At 46.0% G+C, this 25,324-nt stretch overlaps 1 protein-coding gene across 3 annotated transcripts in view; it reads right to left on the reverse strand.

Moving 5' to 3' along the window:
* Positions 1-25,324, reverse strand: part of CHD6 (chromodomain helicase DNA binding protein 6) — a 338,823-nt gene that overhangs the window by 198,252 nt on the left and 115,247 nt on the right. For 2 of the 3 annotated variants that reach the window (XM_075349914.1, XM_075349912.1), the window contains exon 5: positions 6,944-7,093. In XM_075349914.1, the coding sequence (XP_075206029.1) occupies positions 6,944-7,093 (150 nt within the window). The remainder of the gene's footprint in view (positions 1-6,943; positions 7,094-25,324) is intronic. The other variant, XM_075349913.1, reaches the window with a different exon arrangement.

Genomic DNA, 25,324 nt, shown 5'->3' on the forward strand with positions numbered 1-25,324 from the left:
CTTTTTTGCACTCATGAACTCCTGGGTAGCTTTGGCTGTATGCTTGGGGTCATTGTCCATCTGTACTATGAAGCGCCGTCCGAGCAACTTTGCGGCATTTGGCTGAATCTGGGCTGAAAGTATATCCCGGTACACTTCAGAATTCATCCGGCTACTCTTGTCTGCTGTTATGTCATCAATAAACACAAGTGACCCAGTGCCATTGAAAGCCATGCATGCCCATGCCATCACGTTGCCTCCACCATGTTTTACAGAGGATGTGGTGTGCCTTGGATCATGTGCCGTTCCCTTTCTTCTCCAAACTTTTTTCTTCCCATCATTCTGGTACAGGTTGATCTTTGTCTCATCTGTCCATAGAATACTTTTCCAGAACTGAGCTGGCTTCATGAGGTGTTTTTCAGCAAATTTAACTCTGGCCTGTCTATTTTTGGAATTGATGAATGGTTTGCATCTAGATGTGAACCCTTTGTATTTACTTTCATGGAGTCTTCTCTTTACTGTTGACTTAGAGACAGATACACCTACTTCACTGAGAGTGTTCTGGACTTCAGTTGATGTTGTGAACGGGTTCTTCTTCACCAAAGAAAGTATGCGGCGATCATCCACCACTGTTGTCATCCGTGGACGCCCAGGCCTTTTTGAGTTCCCAAGCTCACCAGTCAATTCCTTTTTTCTCAGAATGTACCCGACTGTTGATTTTGCTACTCCAAGCATGTCTGCTATCTCTCTGATGGATTTTTTCTTTTTTTCAGCCTCAGGATGTTCTGCTTCACCTCAATTGAGAGTTCCTTAGACCGCATGTTGTCTGGTCACAGCAACAGTTTCCAAATGCAAAACCACACACCTGTAATCAACCCCAGACCTTTTAACTACTTCATTGATTACAGGTTAACGAGGGAGACGCCTTCAGAGTTAATTACAGCCCTTAGAGTCCCTTGTCCAATTACTTTTGGTCCCTTGAAAAAGAGGAGTCTATGCATTACAGAGCTATGATTCCTAAACCCTTTCTCCGATTTGGATGTGAAAACTCTCATATTGCAGCTGGGAGTGTGCACTTTCAGCCCATATTATATATATAATTGTATTTCTGAACATGTTTTTGTAAACCGCTAAAATAACAAAACTTGTGTCACTGTCCAAATATTTCTGGACCTAACTGTATCTGAGTAGTTAGTTTGGGTTAATAACATTCGAATAGATAGACATTGTTAGGCTATGTCCCAGCTACAACCGGGCTGTGTAGTGATCATCTGAGTATCATCTGGTCATATATCCTCTCTTCCCCCCCCACTCCACCTCTAAACATTATAAACTTGATTTATGGTAATAAACAAAAACCTTCCTGGGACTTGCTACTCCATTGTTGTTTCTTGATAGATGAGTTGTGAGAAAAGGTAAAAACAGAAAGTAAGACACGGAAGAGAAAAAAAAAAAATGGGAGGGTGGGGGGAAGAAGGAAAGATTCATAGTGTCGCACTACACCTCCACGCCCCCAATGTGCCCCTACCCTTGAGGAACATATTTTAGACCACCTCGCCCTGAGTCAGCCAAGTTTGAAATTGCTGTGACTCTATAAATTCAAGCCACGGGTACCAGGTAGCGAATGATGTCTGGTCTGTTTTGTCATCAAACGCTCTCAACTCCTCCAGGCGCCGCAGCGAGTCCATAGAATCCACCTAATCCACTCTTTTCAATGTGTAAGATGATCTCCAATGCCTGGGTATGATCTGTCTCATTGATGCTGTGAAATAAGATAGTAGATCCTTCCGGATTTTGGGATTTGATCCTGCAAACATGGACAGCAGGGCTATCTCTGGGGAAGGGACCACGTGTAAGATGGTTATATAGGGAGAAAATATGGTCCCAAAGTTCTATGACCTCTGTGCAGGTCCACCAAACGAGTAAGGCTGCTTTCACACTACGTCTTTTTAACATGCGTCCTGAACGTTTTTTTAACGCAGAAACGGATCCAGTGCAAATGCGTTTTCATTTCAATGCATTTGCAATGGACTCGCGTCAACATGCGTTCACCTGCGTTTGCGTGCGTTATAGTGAGGATCCAGCGACTTGCAGTTTTTTAACATCTTTCAAAAACGCTACTTGTAGCGTTTTTGAGCTGCGTCCAACTTCTGCAAATTGCTGGATCCTGACTAAACAGCACGCAAACACATGTGAACGCTGCATGCTGATAGGCAGGATCCTGCTTGCTCTACTGAGCATGCACAGAAGCCAGCCCCGTGATCAGTCTCTCTCTCTCCTACCTCTCTGTCTCTCTCCCCCTCTCTCTCTGTCTCTCCCCCTCCCTCTCCCCCACCTGAGAGCTGCGGACACTCGTAACCAAGGTAAATATCGGGTAACCACTTCTCTTAGTTACCCGATGTTTACGTTGGTAACGTGTGCAGGGAGCCCGGCTCCTAGCAGATGCAGACGCTTGTAACCAAAGTAAATATCGGGTATCCAAGCAAGTATACCCGATGTTTACCTTGGTTACGAACCTCCGCAGTTGTAAGAAGCCGGCTCCCAGTCTGGCACGTTTAGTTCCCATCACTCCCGATCACATGACTCCAATGCCCGCCCCTAAACATCCAGTGACCGGATCCTGCAAAATAAGACATGCGTTTGCATGCGTTTTTTGCTGTAAAAGCAGGATCCGCTTTTGCAGCAAAAAAACGTTCAGGACGCATGTTAAAAAGACGTAGTGTGAAAGCAGCCTAAGGCTGCTTTCACACTACGTTTTTTTAACATGCGTCATGAACGTTTTTTTGCTGTAAAAACGGATCCTGCTTATATAGCAAAAAAAACGCATGCAAACGCATGTGTTATTTTGAGGGATCCTGTCACTTTAAGTTTATGGGCGGGCATTGGAGTCATGTGATCGGGAGTCAGTGGAACTGAACGTGATAGACTGGGAGCCGGCTTCTGACAGCTGCGGAGGCTCGTAAACAAGGTAAACATCGGGTAACTTGCTTGGATACCTGATATTTACGTTGGTTACGAGCATCCGCAGGTGCTAGGAGCCGGGCTGCCTGCTCCCTGCACACGTAACCAACGTAAACATCGGGTAACTAAGAGAAGCGCTTTGCTTGGTTACCCGATATTTATCTTGGTTACGAGTGTCCGCAGCTCTCAGGCGGGGGAGATAGAGATGAGACGGGGAGGGAGAGAGAGGCAGAGAGGGAGGGGGAGAGAGAGACTGATCACCCGAGGCTGGTTTCTGGGCATGCTCAGTAGAGCAAGCAGGATAGTGTCTATCAGCATGCCAGCGTTCACATACGTTTGCATGTAGTATAGTCAGGATCCAGCAATTTGCAGTATTTGGACGCAGCCCAAAAACGCTACAAGTAGCGTTTTTGAAAAATGTTAAAAAACTGCAACTCGCTGGATCCTCACTATAACGCACGCAAACGCAGGTGAACGCATGTGAATGCGAGTCCATTGCAAATGCATTGAAATGAAAACGCATTTGCACTGGATCCGTTTTTGCGTTAAAAAAACGTTCAGGACGCATGTTACAAAAACGTATTGTGAAAGCAGCTTTACATTGACTTTGACGACTGCTGACATTTCCACCACACATCCGGTATCTCTGGGTAGATCTTGTGCAGTTTGTCAGGCATTCTACACCATCTAGATAGTATTTTAAAATTTAGTTCCTGTATCGTACAGGATATTGTTATTTTGTGCGTTAATGTGAACGTTTTTAATCCACTGCTCCCCAGGAAAGACCGGGCTCAGGTCTCTCTGCCATTGGGTCACATGGGGATGGAGACCTTCCAGACTATCTCGAGACAACACAGTCTTATTTATTGCAGATACTAGGTGAGCCGGTATCCCCTGTGATATACATAGCCTTTCAAATTGGGTCATATCCTCATCTGATTTGGATCCCGGAGTCAAAGAGTCTATATAGCTACGAAGCTGAAGATACTGGAACCAATGTCCTGGCTCAGTCTTTCTACCTCCCAGTAAAAAAGTCAATGGTCTACAGTTCGAGAGGGACACCACATCTCTGACGCATGGAACTCCTTTCGTGTACTCTGTAATAACATTGGGGTGATGTTCGTGTAAACTGCAAGGAAATCAGGGATTGCCCACTAAAGGTGTTAGGGGTCCCAGGCTTTTAGTCAGACCGAATTTCCTATTAATAATGCTCCGCCATGTACCTGCTAGTAGGTGAAGAAGTGGGGTCACCTCTATGTTCGCTAGGTTTTCCTGAGTGGATAACCAAAAAACTCCTTGTGCGCTAGTCGGGGCCAAGTCGTGCTCTTCTCCACCCACAGCTTATTATCTTTATTATATAAGAGATCCATAATACAATTGCTCACAGTAGCTCCACGGTACACCTTAAAATCAGGCAATCCAGTCCCCCCTTCCACCGTGAGCGGGTTAATAACGAGTGTTTCAGACGTGACTTAGTACCATGCCATACAAAATGGCGCACCATCCTTTTCAGTCTAAGGAAAAAGGTCTGCCTATGTTGCATGGGATGGTCTGGAAAAAGTAGAGGACTCTCGGTAGGATATCCATTTTAATCATATTGATTCTGCCAAGCCATGAAATGGGAAGACTATGCCAGTTCGTGAGGTCTTTTTGTATGGAGTTTAGGAGGTCTGGGTAGTTTATGTCATATAGGTTTTGGGGTTGGCCGTCATTCTAATCTTTAAGTGTTTAAGGAAATTGCTACTCAACCGAAAAGGAAAAAAAAGGTCTAAGCGCGTTCACCTCCTATAGGGGGAGTGAGATATTTAGGATCTTCGTTTTTTGGAAATTGACTTAAAAATTTGAAAATCTACCAAAGTCTTCAAACTCTCTCAAGATGGCCGGGAGACTTAAGGGGGCTTTACACGCTGCGACATTGCTAGCGATGTCGTGCGCGATAGCACCCGTCCCCGTCGCTCGTGCGACATTTGGTGCTCGCTGCCATAGTGAACAATATCGCTACGGCAGCGTCACACGCACATACCTTGACAGCGACGTCGCTATGACCGCCGAAAAATCCCTCCTTCAAGGGGGAGGGGCGTTCTTCGTCACTGCGGCGTCACTAAGCGGCCGGCCAATAGAAGCGGAGGGGAAGAGATGAGCGGGACGTAAAATCCCGCCCACCTCCTTCCTTCCGCATTGCCGGTGGACGCAGGTAGGAGATGTTCGTCGTTCCTGCGGTGTCACGCATAGCGATGTGTGCTGCCGCAGGGACGACGAACAACATCGTACCTGCAGCAGTAACGATATTAAGGAAAGGAGCGATGTGTCAACGATCACCGTTTTTGAACGATTTTGCGATCGTTGATAGTCGCTCCTTGGTGTCACACGCTGTGATGTCACTACCGGCGCCGGATGTGTGTCACTAACGACGTGACCCCGACGATATATAAGTAGCGATGTCGCAGCGTGTAAAGCACCCTTTATCCTTGGTTGAGTAACAAAGCAATACATCGTCTGCAAACAAAGCCATCTTGTGAGATTTAGTCCCCATCTGTATTCCCCTAATGGAGTAAAATGTTTCTTTGACACTTAGCCGATACGTCAAAGTGTTTAAGCCAGAAAAAAATTGAAGAATAATTTTGCATTTTTTGTCATTTTGATGTTGATGCTAGTTTAAGGAAGCACAAAAGTGGGCAGAGCTGGGGAGGGACAGAGTGTTGCTACAGACGCCAAGCAAAATTTATGGAAAGTGGAGGCGTTGCACCAGAAATGGAACTCTAGCCCTGGTATGGTGATATGGTGTGGTATAGTGAAGTGAAAATGTCTACAGCCAGCAGTGAAAGTGAGCGAGTGCTAGTCTACACCAGATCACAGAACAAGGTTACATACAGAGGCCAGAAGTGCAAATCATATTCTCTGCAAAATAAAAACTCCAATAAAAAGCATCTGATTGTCCTACAGCCAAGACAGATATCAAGATCAACACTGCAATAAAAGACAGTCAGTATCTGTGAGCAAAATGCCAAGCATGAGATATGGAAATGTAAAGTACATCACTTAATGGACTCATGAGTGCCCACAGTGGCAAATGTAGATTTGGTAGAAGAGGATTGTTCTCACGCTGCCACCGTTCTTGAAGAGAACTCGACTCAAAGCATACCAAGATATTCCAGACAATTGTGACTTTACCACAGTCCTATTATTTGGGAGATATGAGCACTAACGGTTATCCATGCAATGCAATAATCATATTCAGCATCCATGACCTTCCTAATCTTTGTGGTTGCATGGAAGCACAAATGAGAAAAGGGAAAATGCGGTACCTCCAGGTAGAAGTTTATCAGTTTAAATTCAGCACATACACAACATATGATTACCACCCTGATATAAATGTCTAGTATATTCCTGAGATTTAATCAAGAAAGAACAACATTCCTTTATACCTTATTGGAATGTGTCTGAAATCTCAGAAGTACCTCCAGCATAAATTATTGTTGTAGTGCACATTTAGTGCTGGCTTTCTTGTTTTTTCTTTGTTGAATTGGTCGGTGGCTGACCCCCACCTTGCCGTGCACCCCAATTTGGGTTGTATTCCACCAGTCTTGATTTTGGCAATTGGTGGCTGTTCACATTCAGTCATCAGGCCCTGTCCACAGGCTATTTACTTTATGCAGCATTTGCTTGGACCTGTCCCGCCCCCAGCAACGATTCAGTCATGGGTACGGGATTGAAAAACATCTAGTGAGTACTGCTAATAACAGTTCTACTTTTTCACATGTGAGGCCGTATTGCACATTTTATATAAAAATATTTTAGAGTAGGACTGCTCCAAAGAGATTTGCCGTGACGTGGCAGGTAGCTCAAGAAATTGCAATTTTTTTGCCAAAAATCTCAAATTTTAATAATAAGTAAAGTTTGGAATTTTTAGTGCTGTAGTGCACATTTAGTGCTGGCTTTCTTGTTTTTTCTAAGTACACAACACTGTACAGATTCTGGGATATACACAAGATAGCGGTCTCACCTCAGCTTGCCATGCCAGCGTTGAGGCAGATAGGGCAGATGCCCTCCCGGCTCCCAACACAGCGATAGTTTCTCCATCATCATCCACCACTTTGAAATCAAGGTCTTCATTGTACTTCCTTCGTTTCACCTGACGACCGGACCGCCTCTTCTAAGTGAAAGGGAGATTGTTATTTATTAAGAAGACCAAAAAGAAACCCATTTAATTTCACATTGAAAAAAAAAAAAGTACAGGCAATAATTTAATGGGAAAATATATTATACATTTTGGGATTAGTCCTTTACTCTGCCATAAAGGAGTTATTAGAAGGCAGCCAATATGAAAAATCAGTCTTGTAAGTCAAAAGTATGATAAAGTTTGATTTTATAATGAGTGTATGTAAAAGCCTTTTGGAACTATACATGAGCATAAATAGCACATACATAAAAGGGAATATACAGAAAGTGAAAGTATGCAGTGTAATTGCAAGAACACAACATACGTGCTTCAATATTGCACAATATACTGAAGGAGTAATCTCGAAGCGAAATCCCTTGCCACATACCCTATTAATGATAACACACCAGCAGGATTTTCATATATAAAGTAAAGCCAGTGCTATGCTGGCCCCAAGTACTGTAAGCATACCTACTGTTCTGAGATTGGATGTTTTATTTCAGAAATATGTGCAAGTAAAGTACCAGCAATGCACTGCTATTTGATTGACAGGTGCAAAAGGGGCGGGAATAGTTTGGTCAGGTTTTGTTATCTATTCCTTGCCTGTCTGCCTGCCTGGCTTTTCTTCTCGTTAATTCCAGAGCTTGCACACTATTATTTTTTTTAAGTATTGCGCCATCTCTCGTGCCATCTTTGTGAAGATTGTCTTCCTGCATGGGACCTTTCTATGCGCTATACGATGGCAGTGCATGCACCCTCACATCCCCTGCTCTCATTGTGACCGTGCAAGCACGTGCGGTCACAACAGAAGTGAAGACCGCCCCAAAATCAGCTGACCACAGACCCCACCGAGAAGAACACAAGCTGCATGCTTCAGAGGAGACTGGTCAGCCAATTTTGGGGGTGGTCTCCACTTCTGTTGTGACCGCGCATGCTCCTGCATAAGACGGTCCGATGCAGGAAGACACTCTTCACAAAGATGGCGCCAGAGATAGTGCTATGTGTAGGCGCCAACTCCATCTTAGTGAAGGGTTTTCTGCAATATTTAGAAATGATACTGTGCACGCGCAGGAATTAATGTCTATGACGGCGACAGGGGGAGGAAGGCCAGGCAGGCAGACAGAGGCAGGAATAGACAGCAAGACCTGACTCACATATTCCCACCCCTGTTGCACCCGTCAATCAAACAGCAGTGCATTGCTGGAACTTTACTTGCACATATTTCTGAAATGAAACATCCAATCTTTCATTCAGCATCCTAGCACCAGTATAACACAAGCTTTACTTTATATATTAAAATCCTGATGGTTGGCTCTCTTTAAAGCACGTGGTTAGCATGGATGTGCTAGGTCTGTGTCTAACTCTGGCAGCCCATCCATGTACTACACACCACGACAAATTATTTGTATGGAAATATATGGACCATCAGCTGAACCTTGGGCAAATTCCAACCTTAAAGTGGACCGTAGTTATGAGACCATATAAAGGGCGCACTACTCAGACAACCCCTTCTCAATCACTATGTTTCCTCCCCCTTTTAAAATAATACTAACCTCCAGTGCAGGCGCCGTTCCAGCAGTGTGAGTCGGGAGAGAGAAGCTGACGCGAATAGGCTACCGGGATCGCGTGACATAACAGTTATGCGCTCTTGGGAGAGACAGACAGTATCAACACTGTCGATACGCTGTCAGCGCTGGATGTATCAGGGTTATTATTTCAAAAGGGGAAATCATATGGATTGAGAAATGGATCTCCAAGGAGTGGACAACTCCCATTAATTCATAAGCATTATAGGACCAAATTCCAAATGGTACATAGTAAGACACCATCCACCAGTTCATGCATATACGCAGAACAAAAATCTAAATGTAACACTTATGTTTTTGCTCCCAGTTTTCATGAGCTGAACTCAAAGATCTAAGACTTTTTCTATGTACACAAAGCTGTTCTAAATGTGTTAGTGAGCACTTCTTCTTTGCTGAGATAATCCATTCACTTCACAGGTGTGACATATGAAGATGCTGATCAGACAGCATGACTATTGCACGGGTGTGCCTTAGGCTGGCCGCAATAAAAGGCCACTCTAAAATGTGCAGTTTTATCACACAGCACAATGCCACACATATAGCAAGTTTTGAGGGAACATGCAATTAACATGCTGACTGCAGGAATGTCCACAAGAGCTGTTGCCCATGAACTGAATGTTCATTTCTCTTCCATAAAGAGTCTCCAAAGACGTTTCACAGAATTTGGCAGTACATCCAACCGGCCTCACAACTACAGACCACGTGTAACCACACCAGCCCAGGACCTCAACATCCAGCATATTCACCTCCAAGATCATGTGACCAGCCACCCAAACAACTGCTGCAACAATTGGTTTGCATAACCATAGAATTCTGCACAAACTTTCAGAATCCGTCTCAGGGAAGCTCATCTGCTGCTCGTCGTCCTCCTAGGGGTCTCCACCTGACTGCAGTACTTTGCAGTACTTTGACGTAACCAACTTGAGTGTGCAAATGCTCACATCTGATGGAGTCTGGCATGTTGGAAAGGATGTGTTATCACTGATGAATCCCAGTTTTCACTGTATTAAGCAGATGACAGACTGCATGTATGGCATTGTGTGGGTGAGCAGTTTGATGATGTCAACGTTGTGAATCGAGTGACCCATGGTGGCGTATGGTATGGGCAGGTGTATGTTAAGGATAACAAACACAGGTGTATTTTCTTGATTGCCATTTTAAATGCACAGATATACCGTGACACGATCCTGAGGACCATCACTGTGCCATTCATCCAAGACCATCAACTCATGTTGCAGCATAATAACACACAGCCCAATGTCGCGAGGATCTGTACACAATTCCCATTGATCATATTTGGGATATTCTGGATCGACTTATACGACAGCATGTTCAAGTTCTTGTCAATATTCAGCAACTTGGCATAGCCATTGAGGAGGAATCAACCAACATTCCACAGGTCACAATCAATCAACTCTATGTGAAGATGTGTTTTACTGTGTGAGGCAGATGGTGGTCACACCAGACACTGACAGGTCTTCTGCCCCACCCTCAAATACTGTAAAACTGCACATTTTAGAGTGGCCTTTTATTGTGGCCTACTGCACACCTGTGCAATAATCATGCTGTCTAATCAGCATCATGATATGCCACACCAGTGAGGTGGATGGATTGTCTAGGCCAGGGGTGGGGAACCTCCGGCCCGCATGTGGCCCCCCATGATCTTTTATGCGGCCCCGGGCAGATTCCCGGGGGCTGCAGTGTTGGGGTCGCCGGCACTTTAAATGACCACATGCACTGTTTGGGCGAACCAATGGGCTCTCCCGCTGTCCAGTTTTAGCGTGATCAGCGGTGTGTGCCCGTCCCTCTGCTCTTCGGAGCGATCTGCCCGCCCCTCTTTCCTCTCGTGTGGTCTGCCTCCCCTCTGCCCTCCAGAGCAGTCTGCCCCCTCTGCCCCCTTCGGAGTGATGTGCCCGCCCCTATGTCTTCTCGTGTGGTGAGACCGCACCTTTGAACTCCGAAGCGATCTGCCTGCCCCTCTGTCCTCTCGTGAGGTGTGCCCGCCCCTCTGCCCTCCGGAGAGATCTGCCCGCCCCTCTTTCCTTTCGTGCGGTGTGCCCGCCCCTCTGCCCTCCGGAGCAGTCTGCCCCTCTGCCCCCTTCGGAGCGATGTGCCCGCCCCTATGTCTTCTTGTGTGGTGTGACCGCACCTTTGAACTCCGAAGCGATCTGCCTGATCCTCTGTCCTCTCGTGAGGTGTGCCCGCCCCTCTGTCCTCCGGAGCAGTGTGCCCCTCTGCCCCCTTCGGAGCGATGTGCCCGCCCCTATGTCTTCTTGTGTGGTGTGACCGCACCTTTGAACTCCGAAGCGATCTGCCTGATCCTCTGTCCTCTCGTGAGGTGTGCCCGCCCCTCTGTCCTCCGGAGCAGTGTGCCCGCCCCTCTTCCCTCCGGCCTGTACTGTCTCTGGCGCTGTGTGTGCGTGCGCCTGCACACGGCTCCCCGTCCAGTACTTTGTGTACCATTCCCCCAGAGTTGTCTGCAACGATCAGTGCGGTGTCCCTCGCCCCATGTTGTGTATCACCTCAGGTTTGTGTCTCCACAGTAATGTCAGGGCTCTGCAGGTACTGTGTGCAGAGCCCTGACATTACAGGGGGGCAGTGCTGTGTGCCCTCCCAATGCTACGTATCACCCCCAGTGTTGTGTTCCCCCAGTGATGTCTGTGCCCCCCTCAGTGATGTCTTTGCCCCCAGCCCCTCTTGTGATGTTTGTGCCCCCAGCCCCTCTTGTGATGTGTATGCCCCCCAGCACCTCTTGCGTTGTGTATGCCACCCAGCCCCTCTTGTGTTGTTTGCCTTCAGCGTCTCCTGTGACTTATACATCACATTAGAGATGCTGGGGGCATATAGATCACAGGAGACACTGGGGACATACACAACACAGGAGGGGCTGGGAGCATATATATGTCCCCAGCTCCTCATGTGAGGTATGTGCCTCCAGTGTCTCCTGTGATGTGTATATACAGCAGTCCCAGCGTTTCCTTTCTGTTGTGTATACGTCAGTCCCAGCATTGTCAATGTGATGTATATGCCCCCAGCCCCTCCAGTGATGTATGTGCCTTCAGTGACTCCTGTAATGTATATAGAGCAGTCCCAGTGTCTCCTATGTGTTATATGTGCCTCCAGCGTCTCCTGTGATGTATATACAGCGTCTCCTATGTGATGTATATGATTTACCAAATATTATTATGACAAATAATTGACTGCGCTTCAGACCGAGACAAACCTAGAAAAGCAATTGTGAGAAGCAACATGATTCGTATCACCAAACATCACAGCCACACCAAAGAGAAGCTGCTCCGGCCGCCACAGTAGGGGTGAGTTTATTAATTGTTTGACCAAATATAGCAGGGTCATTTTCACATTGATAATTTTGTGCGGCCCCCGAAGGTTGGTAGAAATTTCCAAATGGCCCCCGGCAGTAAAAAGGTTCCCCATCCCTGGTCTAGGCAAAGGAGAAATGCTCGCTCACAGAGATTGAGACAAATTTGTGAGCCACAGTTGAAAGAAAAAGGCCTTTTGTGGACAAAGAAAAAGTCTTAGATCTTTCAGTTCAGCTCATGAAAAATGGGAGCAAAAACAAAAGTGTTGTATTCATATTTTTGTTCAGTGTATATCAGAGTTTCTTAACTCCAGTCCTCATGGCCCCCAACAGATCATGTTTTCAGGATTTAATTAGTTTGCACTTGTGAAAGAATCTGTGGCAATTTGCGGATGATAATTCTATCACTCGTGCAACACTAAGGAGATCCTGAAAACATGATCTGTTGGGGTTGGGGGGGTGCATGAGGACTGGAGAATTCAAAAACATTGATATGCAATTTTAAAATTAATTTTACACATTCCCAAAAATATAAAAAGGTGTAGACAGAAACTTAATTCACTAAAACATAAAAGAAACAATAGATAACAATAGATGGGAATGTTGTGTGACACAACAAACTATTGCGAAATTCGAAATGTGACCTGTCGTTACTGTCAGTAATTGATATAAAATCGATACAAAAAAAAACCCAAAAAACATTTCACTCTGAAACAAGTGACATTCCTTTGATTAAGGCTGGGACCACACGGGGCACTACTGCGATCCTCGCATGACACTCGGCTCGCGCTGGCAACACAGCAGAGCCAAGTGTCATGCTAGTATCCCTGCGACTGAGGTCCGACTGTGAGAGCGGACCTCAGCTGCAGGGGGCGGGCCGGCACTGAGGAGGGGAGGGCTGGGGAGTGGAGAGAGGGATTTATCTCCCTCTCTCCTCTGTAGCTGGCTATTGCGATTCTCGCACTGCACTCCTGGTACACCGGTGTACCGTGAGTGCAGTGCGATTCTTCTCTCGCCCCATAGACTTGAATGGGTGCGAGAGAAAGAGTCTCGCATTACAGTTGTAGCATGCTGCGATTGTTTTGTCGGTCCGATTGGGGCTGAGAAAATCACTCGTGTGCTGTCACACAGGCTAGAATTGGTCCGAGTGGAATGCGATGTTTTATCGCACTCCACTCGCACTGTTTTTCTCAACGTATGGCTTTGGCCTAACGCAACAGTCTAATCGCAACGGTTTAATCTGCACATTTGAACGGGTGATTTACAGACCTTGAGTCGATTTTTAATATATTTAATTAAAAGTTAAATTTTAACCTTATTACGAATTGCTGCATATTGTTCTACACCTGGTAATAATTCCTCTAACTAACGCAACGGTCCCCAACCTTTCTGACCTTGAGAGCCACATTCAGCTCTGAAAAAGAAAGACGCGAGTGACATTCAGCTCCGAGAGAGGTTCTTGAGCCACATCCAACTCGTGTCTCCTCACAGTAGTGACACCGAGAGCCCCCATTATCGGTATAATGACAGCCAAAAGCTTTTCCACAGCAATCATACCGCGGCAGTATACCAATATCTAGTGGTTCCTATCATATCCTCACTTAGATTTCCTTTTCTATGTTGGCCTACTCACAAAAGTCATTATCTACAGACCTGTTCTTTGTAGCTGTTTGGTAGCCCTGGTGCTTATGCACCAAGGTAGAAGACAGCCGCAAGCCACACATCATGGGTTCGCAAGCCATATGTGGATTCCGAGCTACAGGGCGGGGGGACCCCTGGAATAGAGGGACAGATTTTTTTCCCACTGTTCAGCTTGAAATCCACACAGAAATGCTGATATCTTGTGAGTGCTGGGTACTCAGCCAGAATTTATAGGGAATACGCTATGACAGTGACAGGTGTCATCAGCTGACAGTCGGATGTCATGACAACCCATCGGCACCCCATAATCACGTCACAGGGCTGCCAATGGAGACGAGGAATGACACGCTTCCCCTGGAGCGTTTTAAATCCCGCAGTGTCAGAGATTGACAGCGGGATTTAACTAGTTAACACCCATGACTATTACCTGCACATGTCAGATGATCAGATCAGCCGACATGTGCAGGGAAACGTGGGCTCGCACAGCAAGTTCAAAGTGAAGGGACGGACAAGACCTATGACGTAGGGGTAACCATGAGGGTGCCAACAATTTTGTCCAGCTTATTTATGGAGTGTGAAATTATTTCCATTTACAATTTTTTTCCTCAGTCTTTTTGTGTTGTTCCAATACACGCAAAAGACAAACATATGTATAAACAAAACATGTGTAATTGCAATAATTTTCTGGGAGAAATACTTCATTTTCTGTTACAATTTCAAGGGTGCCAACACTTTTGGCAATGAATGTATGCACCAGGATCGGGATTATATACAGCAGGATGGGGGCATATATACCTGGAAGAGACCCAGGATGGAAGACTTTAGTATAGAATTGGGAGTCATTACCCCATAATAAGGTCAGCAATAGATCCCCCCCATAACAGTGCATCATGACCACATTTTTTGCTTTATATATTTTATTTTTCATATTTTCTACCTGTAAAACCTAGGTGTGTATTATAGTCAGAAAAATATGGTGCACTAACCCCTTCACGACTAGCTCATTTTGATCTTTCCTGTTTTTTTTCCCACTATCCTTCTTCGGAGAGCCATAACATTTTTATTTTTCTGTCAATATAGGCATGTGAGGGCTCGTTTTTTATGGAATGAGTTGTACTTTTAAAAAAATCATGAGTTTTACCATATAGTGTACTGAAAAACGGCAAAAAAATTCCAAACGCAGAAAAATAGCAAATAAAGTGTGATTGCACAATTGTTTTTGAGATATTTTATTCACTGTGTTTACTGTCTGGTAAAACTGATGTGTCGCTGTGATACCTCAGGTCAGTACGAGTTCGTAGACCCCAAACATGAAGAGGTTTACTCTTATCTAAGGGGTAAAAAAAAAAAAAAAAAAAATCAAAAACATTTGTCCAAAAAAAGTAGCGCATGTTTTGCGCCATTTCCCGCGACCCGTAGCGTTCTCATTTTTCGGGGTCTATGGCTCAGTAACTGCTTATTTTTTGCGTCTCAATGAGACATTTTTAATGGTAACATTTTTGCGCAGATGCTACGTTTTGATCGCCTGTTATTGCATTTGCACAAAATTTGTGGCGACCAAAAAAACGTAATTTTGGGATTTGAAATATTTTTGCCGCTACGCCATTTACCGATCAGATTAATTGATTTTATATTTTAATAGATTGGACGTTTCTGAACGCAGCGATACCAAATGTGTGTATTTTTTAACCCTTTAATTTTCAATGGCGAGAAAGGGGGGGGTGATTTGAACTTTTAGGTTATTACCGTATTTTTCGCTTTATAAGACGCACTTTTGTTCCCCCAAATTTTGGGGGACAGTAGGGGGTGCGTCTTATAAGCCGAATATACGGGGGGTATATATATATGTACACTGCAGGGTCCAGGGGAGGTGGGGGCAGCAGCTCTGGAGTGCAGGGGAACGCTGCGGGCTGCAGCCTTTGATCTCCTGCTCCCGCTCATATAATATGCACAGCCGATGTCCATCTCCAATGGTGCTGAAATCACACGCAGTGATGGGCTGAGGGAGCGGTGCATATTATATGAGCCTGCTCCCCCCTGTGATGGCACATGCCCCCCCTATGTTAGATTTGGCCCCCAGGCTGCTGCTCATTCTAAAATAAAAAAGCTTTACTTACCCCCTGCAGCGTTTCTCCCCTGTGTCCCTGCTCCCACTGTGATCAGGCACGCAGAGATCTCAGTCTGCTGTGCCGATCACATGACGCACTGAGAACCAGGAAGTGGAGGAAGAGAAGCACGGAGGGAGCTCAGCGCTGGAGGAGGTAAGGAAAGAGTGTTTTATTTTACTATGAGCAGCAGCCTGGGGGCAATATCTAACACAGGGGGACTTGTGCGATCTATAGGGGCCATGGGCAGCACCATGGGGGCGATATCTAACACAGGGGGACTTGTGCGATCTATATAGGGGCCATGGGCAGCACTATGGGGGCGATATCTAACACAGGGGGACTTGTGCGATCTATAAAGGGGCCATGGGCAGCACTATGGGGGCGATATCTAACACAGGGGGACTTGTGCGATCTATATAGGGGCCATGGGCAGCACTATGGGGGCGATATCTAACACAGGGGGACTTGTGCGATCTATAGGGGCCATGGGCAGCACCATGGGGGCGATATCTAACACAGGGGGACTTGTGCGATCTATATAGGGGCCATGGGCAGCACTATGGGGGCGATATCTAACACAGGGGGACTTGTGCGATCTATAAAGGGGCCATGGGCAGCACTATGGGGGCGATATCTAACACAGGGGGACTTGTGCGATCTATATAGGGGCCATGGGCAGCACTATGGGGGCGATATCTAACACAGGGGGACTTGTGCAATCTATATAGGGGCCATGGGCAGCACTATGGGGGCGATATCTAACACACGGGAACGTGTGCAATCCATAGGGGGCCATAGGCAGCACAGGGGAATGTATGCAATCCATAGGGGGCCATAGGCAGCACAGGGGAATGTATGCAATCCATAGGGGGCCATAGGCAGCACAGGGGAATGTAGCACAGGGGAATGTATGCAATCCATAGGGGGCCATAGGCAGCACAGGGGAACGTGTGCCATCACAAGGGGGCTATATTCAATATAAGGGGGCCATATCCAGATTAAGGGGGCTAATTTTAGGATGGGGGGCTATGAGGGACATATATCCTATAAGATTTGTTGAGGGACACTGGCATTATAAGATGGACCCCATTTAACATTAAAAAAAAATAATTCTCTTTTCCTTCACCAAATTTGGGGGTCGGTTGGGGGTGCGTCTTATAAAGCGAAAAATACGGTATATTTTTTTTTTTTTTAATTTTTCAAAACTTTCCTTTACTTTATTTTACTAGTCCCCCTAGGTGGCTATAAGAATCAGCAGTCTGATCGCTCATTCAGATCTGCTGATCACAGCTGTCAACACCAGATCTGCTCATCTCCTATCTCACACGGATCTCGGCCAGGTGAGACAGGAAGTGAGTCATGTGAGCTACAGGAGCCATCACATAACCCTGTGCTACCATGAAAACCATCGGATCCACGTGATCACGTTTACGTGACTTCTGGTGTCGGGCAGTGAGTAACGGAATACCGCTATTATAATGCCGCTGTGACAGTTTCACAGCAGCATATAAGGGGTTAACAGGTACGGGCAGATCGCGGATCTGCTCATACCTGGTAGGCACACATGTCAGCTGTATAAACCAGCTAACGTGTGCAGATCCCCCCCGACTGCCCGCGACAGCCGTGGGGATTAATACTATGACCACTAGGACGTAACTTTACTGCCCGTGGTCGTTAAGGGGTTAAAATCAGCCTGGGACCTTATTTCCAGCCGCTGTTAGTGACTCCCTTGCCTCTCCCTATACAAGCATGCAAAGAATTGTCACTCCAAAAAAAAAAGCGAGGGGAGCTGCCACCAGGGACCCCCTTGTCTGACTAGTGTCCTGTGCGGCTCGCTACCTGATGGGTTTTAAATGTTTTTGTTTGTTTTTTTAACCCCTTAAGGACGAAGCCAGTTTTGTCCTTAATGCCCAGGCCATTTTTTGCAATTCTGACCAGTGTCACTTTATGAGGTCATAACTCTGGAACGCTTCAACGGATCCCGGTGATTCTGACATTGTTTTTTCGTGACATATTGTACTTCATGATAGCTATAAATTTAGAACGATATTTTTTGCTTTTATTTGTGAAAAAATCGGAAATTTGATGAAAATTTTGAAAATTTTGCAATTTTCAAACTTTTAATTTTTATGCCCTTAACCCAGAGAGTTATGTCACACAAAACAGTTAATAAATAACATTTCCCACATGTCTACTTTACATTAGCGCAATTTCTGAAACAAAATGTTTTGGGGTTAGGAAGTTAGAAGGGGTCAAAGTTCATCAGCAATTTCCCATTTTTTCAACAAAATTCACAAAACCATTTTTTTAGGGACCACATCACATTTGAAGTGACTTTGAGAGGCCTAAGTGACAGAAAATACCTAAAAGTGACACCATTCTCAAAACAGCACCCCTCAAAGTACTCAAAACCACATCCAAGAAGTTTATTAACCCTTCAGGTGCTTCACAGGAACTAAAGCAAAGTGGAATGAAAAAAAGCAAAAAATAAAATTTTACCTAAAATGTTGCTCTACCCCAAATTTATTCACTTTTAGAAGAAATAACACAACAAAATGAACCCCAAAACTTGTTACCCACTTTCTTATGAACGCGCCAATACCCCACATGTGGTCAGAAACCTTTGTTTGGACAAATGGGAGGGCTCGGAACAGAAGGAGCAATATTTGAATTTTGGAAAGCAAATTTGGCTGAAATAGATTGCGGGCACCATGTTGCATTTACATGTCCGCTAAGGTACCTAAACAGCAGAAACCCCTCACAAGTGACACCATTTTGGAAACTAGACCCCTTAAGGCTTCTATCTAGGGGTATAGTGAGCATTTTGGATCCACAAGTACTTCACAGATTTTGATAACGTTACGTTGTCACATTGAAAATTTTCATTTTTTTCTCAAAAATGTTGCTTTAGCATCAATTTTTTCACTTTTTCAAGAGGTAATTCCAAAAATTTGACCCCAACGTTTGTTACCCACTTTTTTATGAGCGCGGTGATACCTCACTTGTGGTCTGAAACCTTTGTTTGGAGAAATGGGAGGGCTTGGAACGGAAGGAGCAATATTTGAATTTTGGAAAGGAAATTTGGCTGAAAAAGATTGCAGGCACCATGTCGCATTTGGAGGACCCCTAAGGTACGTAAACAGCAAAAAAACACCACAAGTGACCCCATATTGGAAACTAGGCCCCTCAAGGAATTTATCTTGATGTTTGGTGAGTACCCTGAACCTCCAGGTGCTTTACAGAAGTTTATAACGTTGAGCCATGAAAATAAAAAAATAAAATTTTACCACAAAATTGTTACTTCAACCAGGTAGCTTTTTTTTTCACAAGGGTAACAGGAAATAAATCACCATGAAATTTATTGCGCAATTTCTCCTGAGTTTGTTGATATCTTGTATGTGGTGGAAATCAACTGTTTGGGCACACTACAGGGCTCAGAAGAGAAGGAGTGCAGTTTGACTGCAAAATTGGCTGGAATCAATAGCGGACGCCATGTTGCATTAGGAGAGCCCCTGAGGTGCCTAAGCAGTGGAGGTCCCCCACAAGTGACCCCATTCTGGAAATAAGACCCCTCAAGGCTTTAATCTAGGTGTATATTGAGCATTTTGAATCCACGAATACTTCACAGAATTTGATAAGCTTAGGTTGCCATATTGAAATTTTCATTTTTTTCACAAAAATGTTGATTTAGCGACACATTTTTCACTTTTTCAAGAGGCAACAACAAAACGTGTACCCCACAGGTTGTTATCTAATTTCTTGTGAGCGCAGGGATACCCCACATGTGGCCAAAAACCTTTGTTTGGATAAATGGGAGGGCTTGGAATGGAAGGAGCACCATTTGAATTTTGGAAAAGTTGAAGTAAATTGCGCGCACCATGTCACATTAGCAGGGCCCCTTGGGTACCTATACATCAGAAACCCCCCACAAGTGACCTCATTTTGGAAACTGGACCCCTCAAGGATTTTATTCAGGAGTATAGTAAGCATTTTGAATCCACAGATACTTCACAAAAATGTTGCTGTAGCAACAAATTTCTCACTGTTAAGGGGGCTTTACACGCTGCGACATCGCTAATGCGGAGTCGTTAGGGTCACGGAATTGGTGACGCACATCCGGCCGCATTAGCGATGTTGCTGCGTGTGACACCGATGAGCGATTTTGCATCGTTGCAAAAACGTGCAAAATCGCTCATCGGTGACATGGGGGTCCATTCTCGATTATCGTTACTGCAGCAGTAACGATGTAGTTCGTCGCTCCTGCGGCAGCACACATCGCTATGTGTGACGCCGCAGGAACGAGGAACCTCTCCTTACCTGCCTCCCGGCCGCTATGAGGAAGGAAGAAGGTGGGCGGGATGTTCCGGCCACTCATCTCCGCCCCTCCGCTTCTATTGGGCGGCCGCTCAGTGACGTCACTGTGACGCCACACGGACCGCCCCCTTAGAAAGGAGGCGGTTCGCCGGTCACAGCGACGTCGCCGGGCAGGTAAGTATGTGTGATGCGTCTGCGCGATGTTGTGCGGCACGGGCAGCGATTTGCCCGTGTCGCACAACAGATGGGGGCGGGTACCCACACTAGCGATATCGGGACCGATATCGCAGCGTGTAAAGTAGCCTTTAGGCTATGTGGCCATGATCCAGCGACACGGCGTCTAGTACACAGTGTCAGCCTCCTGCAGAAATGTGAGTGTTGTCCACGGGAGAACGCAGCTGCCCATGCCCACGATTTGGGTTCAGGCTGCTGTGGACTTTAGTTTTATTCTACCTGCAAAGAACACTCATCTCCGCAGCATAAATTGACATGCTGAGGCTCGGGAAGCTGCGCCACAGGTCGGTTTATGCTGCGGAGAAAAGAAACACAGTGGGCACGGGATTTCTAAAAATCCTGCCACTGTGCTTCTACTGCACAACGCAGCGTTATGGACGCAGGGAAAACACTCTGCGCCCAAAACGCTGCAAACCCTGATTGTGGGCACACAGCGTAAAATGCTACAATGGATGAATGGATAGATGTCAAACATATATAACGTCCCACCCCCCTGCATATTCTAAGCTGGCGCCCTTTAGTGCCTTTCATGTGACACTAAAGGATGCCTAGCCTTGTATTTAGCCCAAAAAAAAAAAAAAAAATTAAAATAAATGACGTGGGGTCCCCCCTATTTTTGATAGCCAGCTAGGGTAAAGCAGACAGCTGTAGCCTGCAAACCACAGCTGACAGCTTCATCTTGTCTGGTGATCAATTTGGAGGGCTCCCCAAGCTGTTTTTTTTTTTTTAATTATTTATAAATAAATAATTAAAAAAAAAAACAAACGTGGGGTCCCCCCAAATTAGATCACCAGCCAAGGTGAAGCTGACAGCTGGGGTCTGGTATTTTCAGGATGGGAAGAGCCATGGTTATTGGACTCTTCCCAGCCTAAAAATAGCAGGCCGCAGCCGCCCCAGAAGTGGCGCATCCATTAGATGCGCCAATTCTGGCGCTTCGCCCCAGCTCATCCCGCGCCCTGGTGCGTTGGCTAACGGGGTAATGAATGGGGTTGATACCAGGTGTGTAATGTCACCTGGCATCAAGCCCAGCAATTAGTTATGTCACGGCGTCTATCAGATACCCGACATAACTAATTGACAGTAATAAGAAAAAAAATTGACAACAAAAAAAAATTTATTTGAAAAAACACTCCCCAAAACATTCCCTGATTGACCAATTTATTGAAAAGAAAAAAAAAAAATCCACTATAATCCATTTGGATGTCCCACGTCGACTCTGGACCTTCTAGAATATGGGGGACACGTTCAGGGAACGTATCCCCCATTTTCTAGGAGGGCAGACCCTCCATTTGAGGAGAGTGGGTGCAAAAAGCTGCACCCACCCTCCCCGGGTCACAGCTGCACAGTGCCGAGCAGCAGCCAGCGTCTCTGAACACAGGAAGCTGTCATCTGCTCGGCACATGTGACCGGAGTCTGCAGAGAAGGAGCCGGAGGAGGGGGCCGCGGGGGATCAGCGCTCCGGTATGTATGACACCGGGGGACACCAGGGGGGGGGTAGGGGGGGACCCGGCAGGGCCTGGGGAGCAGGTTTCTGTCGTATGTGTTATGGCACATACGACAGAAACCATAGGAACACTGTAAATGCGGCCGGCGCGCTGCTGTGCTCTCCGATGCGCGCGGCCATCTTGGATTTTCGGGAGGGGGTTGGGGGTCGGGGGGGGCACTTTGGGGATACCGAGGGGACCGGAGGGAACCGGGAAAAAGATTTATCTCCCATCTGGCATGTTTGATCATGCCAGATGGGAGATAAATGATTTTTTACCGGCGCGGTCATTTACTATAACTTGATGATCGGTATACGGTGTATACCGGTCATCAGGTGAGCGGGGACCGGAAAAACCGGCCCGAATCATGATCTCCAGGGTCTCAGCTACCCCCGGCAGCTGAGACCCCGGAAATTTTCTGACTCTGGGGGGCGCTAGACCCTTTTTTCCGACCGCCGTTTTAAAACGGCAGAAAGGAATAAGTACCCTTTTTTAGTGCCGTTTTAAAACGTAACGCGGTCGTAATGGGGTTAAACACTGCAGCATTTCAGAGTCAAGCATAAATAGGTGAAATCATACAGTCAGTGCCTGATGCATGCTATCTGTGGATCCGGCAGCATGTGCAAGCTATCAGGTTTCCTTTAACTTCTCTCAATCATAATTTCAAATAACATAACATTTTGCAGTGTTTTTAATGCAAATTAAAAGCTGATTTTTACAACAAAAGCTATGGGATTTCAGAAGTCTCATGCACACACTCAAATTTTGTTTGTGGGCCTGTCTAAATTGGAAAATGTTACTGTTTTTGAAAGTTGGAGCGTCTTAATTCCTTCAGCGTTTTTTTCACCCATAGGAAATAACGAGGAAGTAAAAAAAAAACGCTGCAAAAACACAAGCATACTATAGTCAAATATCACAAAATGTTCAAAAAAACAAACAACAAAACATAAACCTGCTTTTGTAAGCAGCTTCTTCAATGCCAAGAGAGCAGGTTTTATCTGCAGAAAGTAGGGCTGTGAAGTCAGAGTAGGGGTCCAGTTTGGTGGAGTCGGTATAAAATGGACCGACTCCTAAAATACAGTTGAAACCCTTAGTTTCCTTCACTCTTTAGAAAGACACAGTAGTTTTTTTTCTCATTTTCTGACATTAAATCAGAATAAACAATTCCCGTTAGGAACCAAACTTATGAGAGAGAGAGAGTGAGAGAGAGAGCGAGAGAGAGCGAGCGAGAGAGCGAGCGAGAGAGCGAGCGAGCGAGAGAGCGAGCGAGACCGCAGGAACGACGAACATCTCCTTACCTGCGTCCACCGGCTTTGACGCCGAACGCACCTCCCCCTTGAAGGAGGGATTGTTCGTCGGTCACAGCGACGTCGCTGAGAAGGTATGTGCATGTGACGCTGCCGTAGCGATAATGTTTGCTACGGCAGCAATCACCAAATGTCGCACAAACGATGGGGGCGGGTGCTATCGCTAGCGATGTCACAGCGTGTAAAGCGGCCTTTAGTGTATGTAAACTTTTGACTTTGCAGAAAGATGACTTAAAACTAGAGATGAGCGAACCGGTCGCGGTTCGGCTCGAGGTTGGTTCGCCGAACGGACCTCCCGTTCGAGTTCGGTTCGTCGAACGTTCGACGAACCGAACTCGAACTGCATAGGAAACAATGGCAGGCAATCACAAACACAGAAAAACACCTAGAAAACACCCTCAAAGGTGTCCTAAAGGTGACAAACAACTCAAACACATTGGAAAGTGACAAGGACATATACTCATGCGAAAACAAAACAGCTGGACAAGGAAAAAGAGGAGGACACACAGATATAGGCATGGCACGCCCTTCTAAAATCATGTAAAACACCGCAAGGTGACTCCAAGCGGAGTCTCCCTTTTTTCCAAAAATTGGGCCACACACACACCCACCCCTTCAGTGGCAGCACTTGTGCCCCAGTTGTACACTTCACAGCTACATTTGCATCAAGCACATTCAAAAATACGCCATTCTTATCCGTCCCCAGGATGACACCGGGGTAGGTAGCAAAGTCTTTCCTGATCCCAGCTCTGTTCATCTTGGCTTCTTTTAAAAACACAGCAAGCAAGGGTTACTCCAAGCGGAGTCTCCCTTTTTTCCAAAAATTGGGCCACACAGACACCCACCCCATCAGTGGCAGCACTTGGGCCCTAGTTGCAAACAGGATGTTTTGATTTGCATCAAGCACATTCAAAAATACGCCATTCTTATCCGTCCCCAGGATGACACCGGGGTAGGTAGCAAAGTCTTTCCTGATCCCAGCTCTGTTCTTCTTGGCTTCTTTTAAAAACACAGCAAGCAAGGGTTACTCCAAGCGGAGTCTCCCTTTTTTCCAAAAATTGGGCCCACACACACCCACCCCTTCAGTGGCAGCAGTTGTGCCCCAGTTGTACACTTCACAGCTAGATTTGCATCAAGCACATTCAAAAATACGCCATTCTTATCCGTCCCCAGGATGACACCGGGGTAGGTAGCAAAGTCTTTCCTGATCCCAGCTCTGTTCATCTTGGCTTCTTTTAAAAACACAGCAAGCAAGGGTTACTCCAAGCGGAGTCTCCCTTTTTTCCAAAAATTGGGCCACACAGACACCCACCCCATCAGTGGCAGCACTTGGGCCCTAGTTGCAAACAGGATGTTTTGATTTGCATCAAGCACATTCAAAAATACGCCATTCTTATCCGTCCCCAGGATGACACCGGGGTACGTAGATAAAGTCTTTGCTGATCCATGACTTGTTCATCTTGGCTTCTTTTAAAAACAATGTAAGCAAGGGTTACTCCAAGCGGAGTCTCCCTTTTTTTCCAAAAATTGGGCCACACAGACACCCACCCCATCAGTGGCAGCACTTGGGCCCTAGTTGCAAACAGGATGTTTTGATTTGCATCAAGCACATTCAAAAATACGCCATTCTTATCCGTCCCCAGGATGACACCGGGGTAGGTAGCAAAGTCTTTCCTGATCCCAGCTCTGTTCATCTTGGCTTCTTTTAAAAACACAGCAAGCAAGGGTTACTCCAAGCGGAGTCTCCCTTTTTTCCAAAAATTGGGCCCACACACACCCACCCCTTCAGTGGCAGCAGTTGTGCCCCAGTTGTACACTTCACAGCTAGATTTGCATCAAGCACATTCAAAAATACGCCATTCTTATCCGTCCCCAGGATGACACCGGGGTAGGTAGCAAAGTCTTTCCTGATCCCAGCTCTGTTCATCTTGGCTTCTTTTAAAAACACAGCAAGCAAGGGTTACTCCAAGCGGAGTCTCCCTTTTTTCCAAAAATTGGGCCCACACACACCCACCCCTTCAGTGGCAGCAGTTGTGCCCCAGTTGTACACTTCACAGCTAGATTTGCATCAAGCACATTCAAAAATACGCCATTCTTATCCGTCCCCAGGATGACACCGGGGTACGTAGATAAAGTCTTTGCTGATCCATGACTTGTTCATCTTGGCTTCTTTTAAAAACAATGTAAGCAAGGGTTACTCCAAGCGGAGTCTCCCTTTTTTTCCAAAAATTG

Source organism: Anomaloglossus baeobatrachus, chromosome 5 (genome assembly GCF_048569485.1).
Source record: "Anomaloglossus baeobatrachus isolate aAnoBae1 chromosome 5, aAnoBae1.hap1, whole genome shotgun sequence".
Classification (NCBI taxonomy): Eukaryota; Metazoa; Chordata; class Amphibia; order Anura; family Aromobatidae; genus Anomaloglossus; species Anomaloglossus baeobatrachus.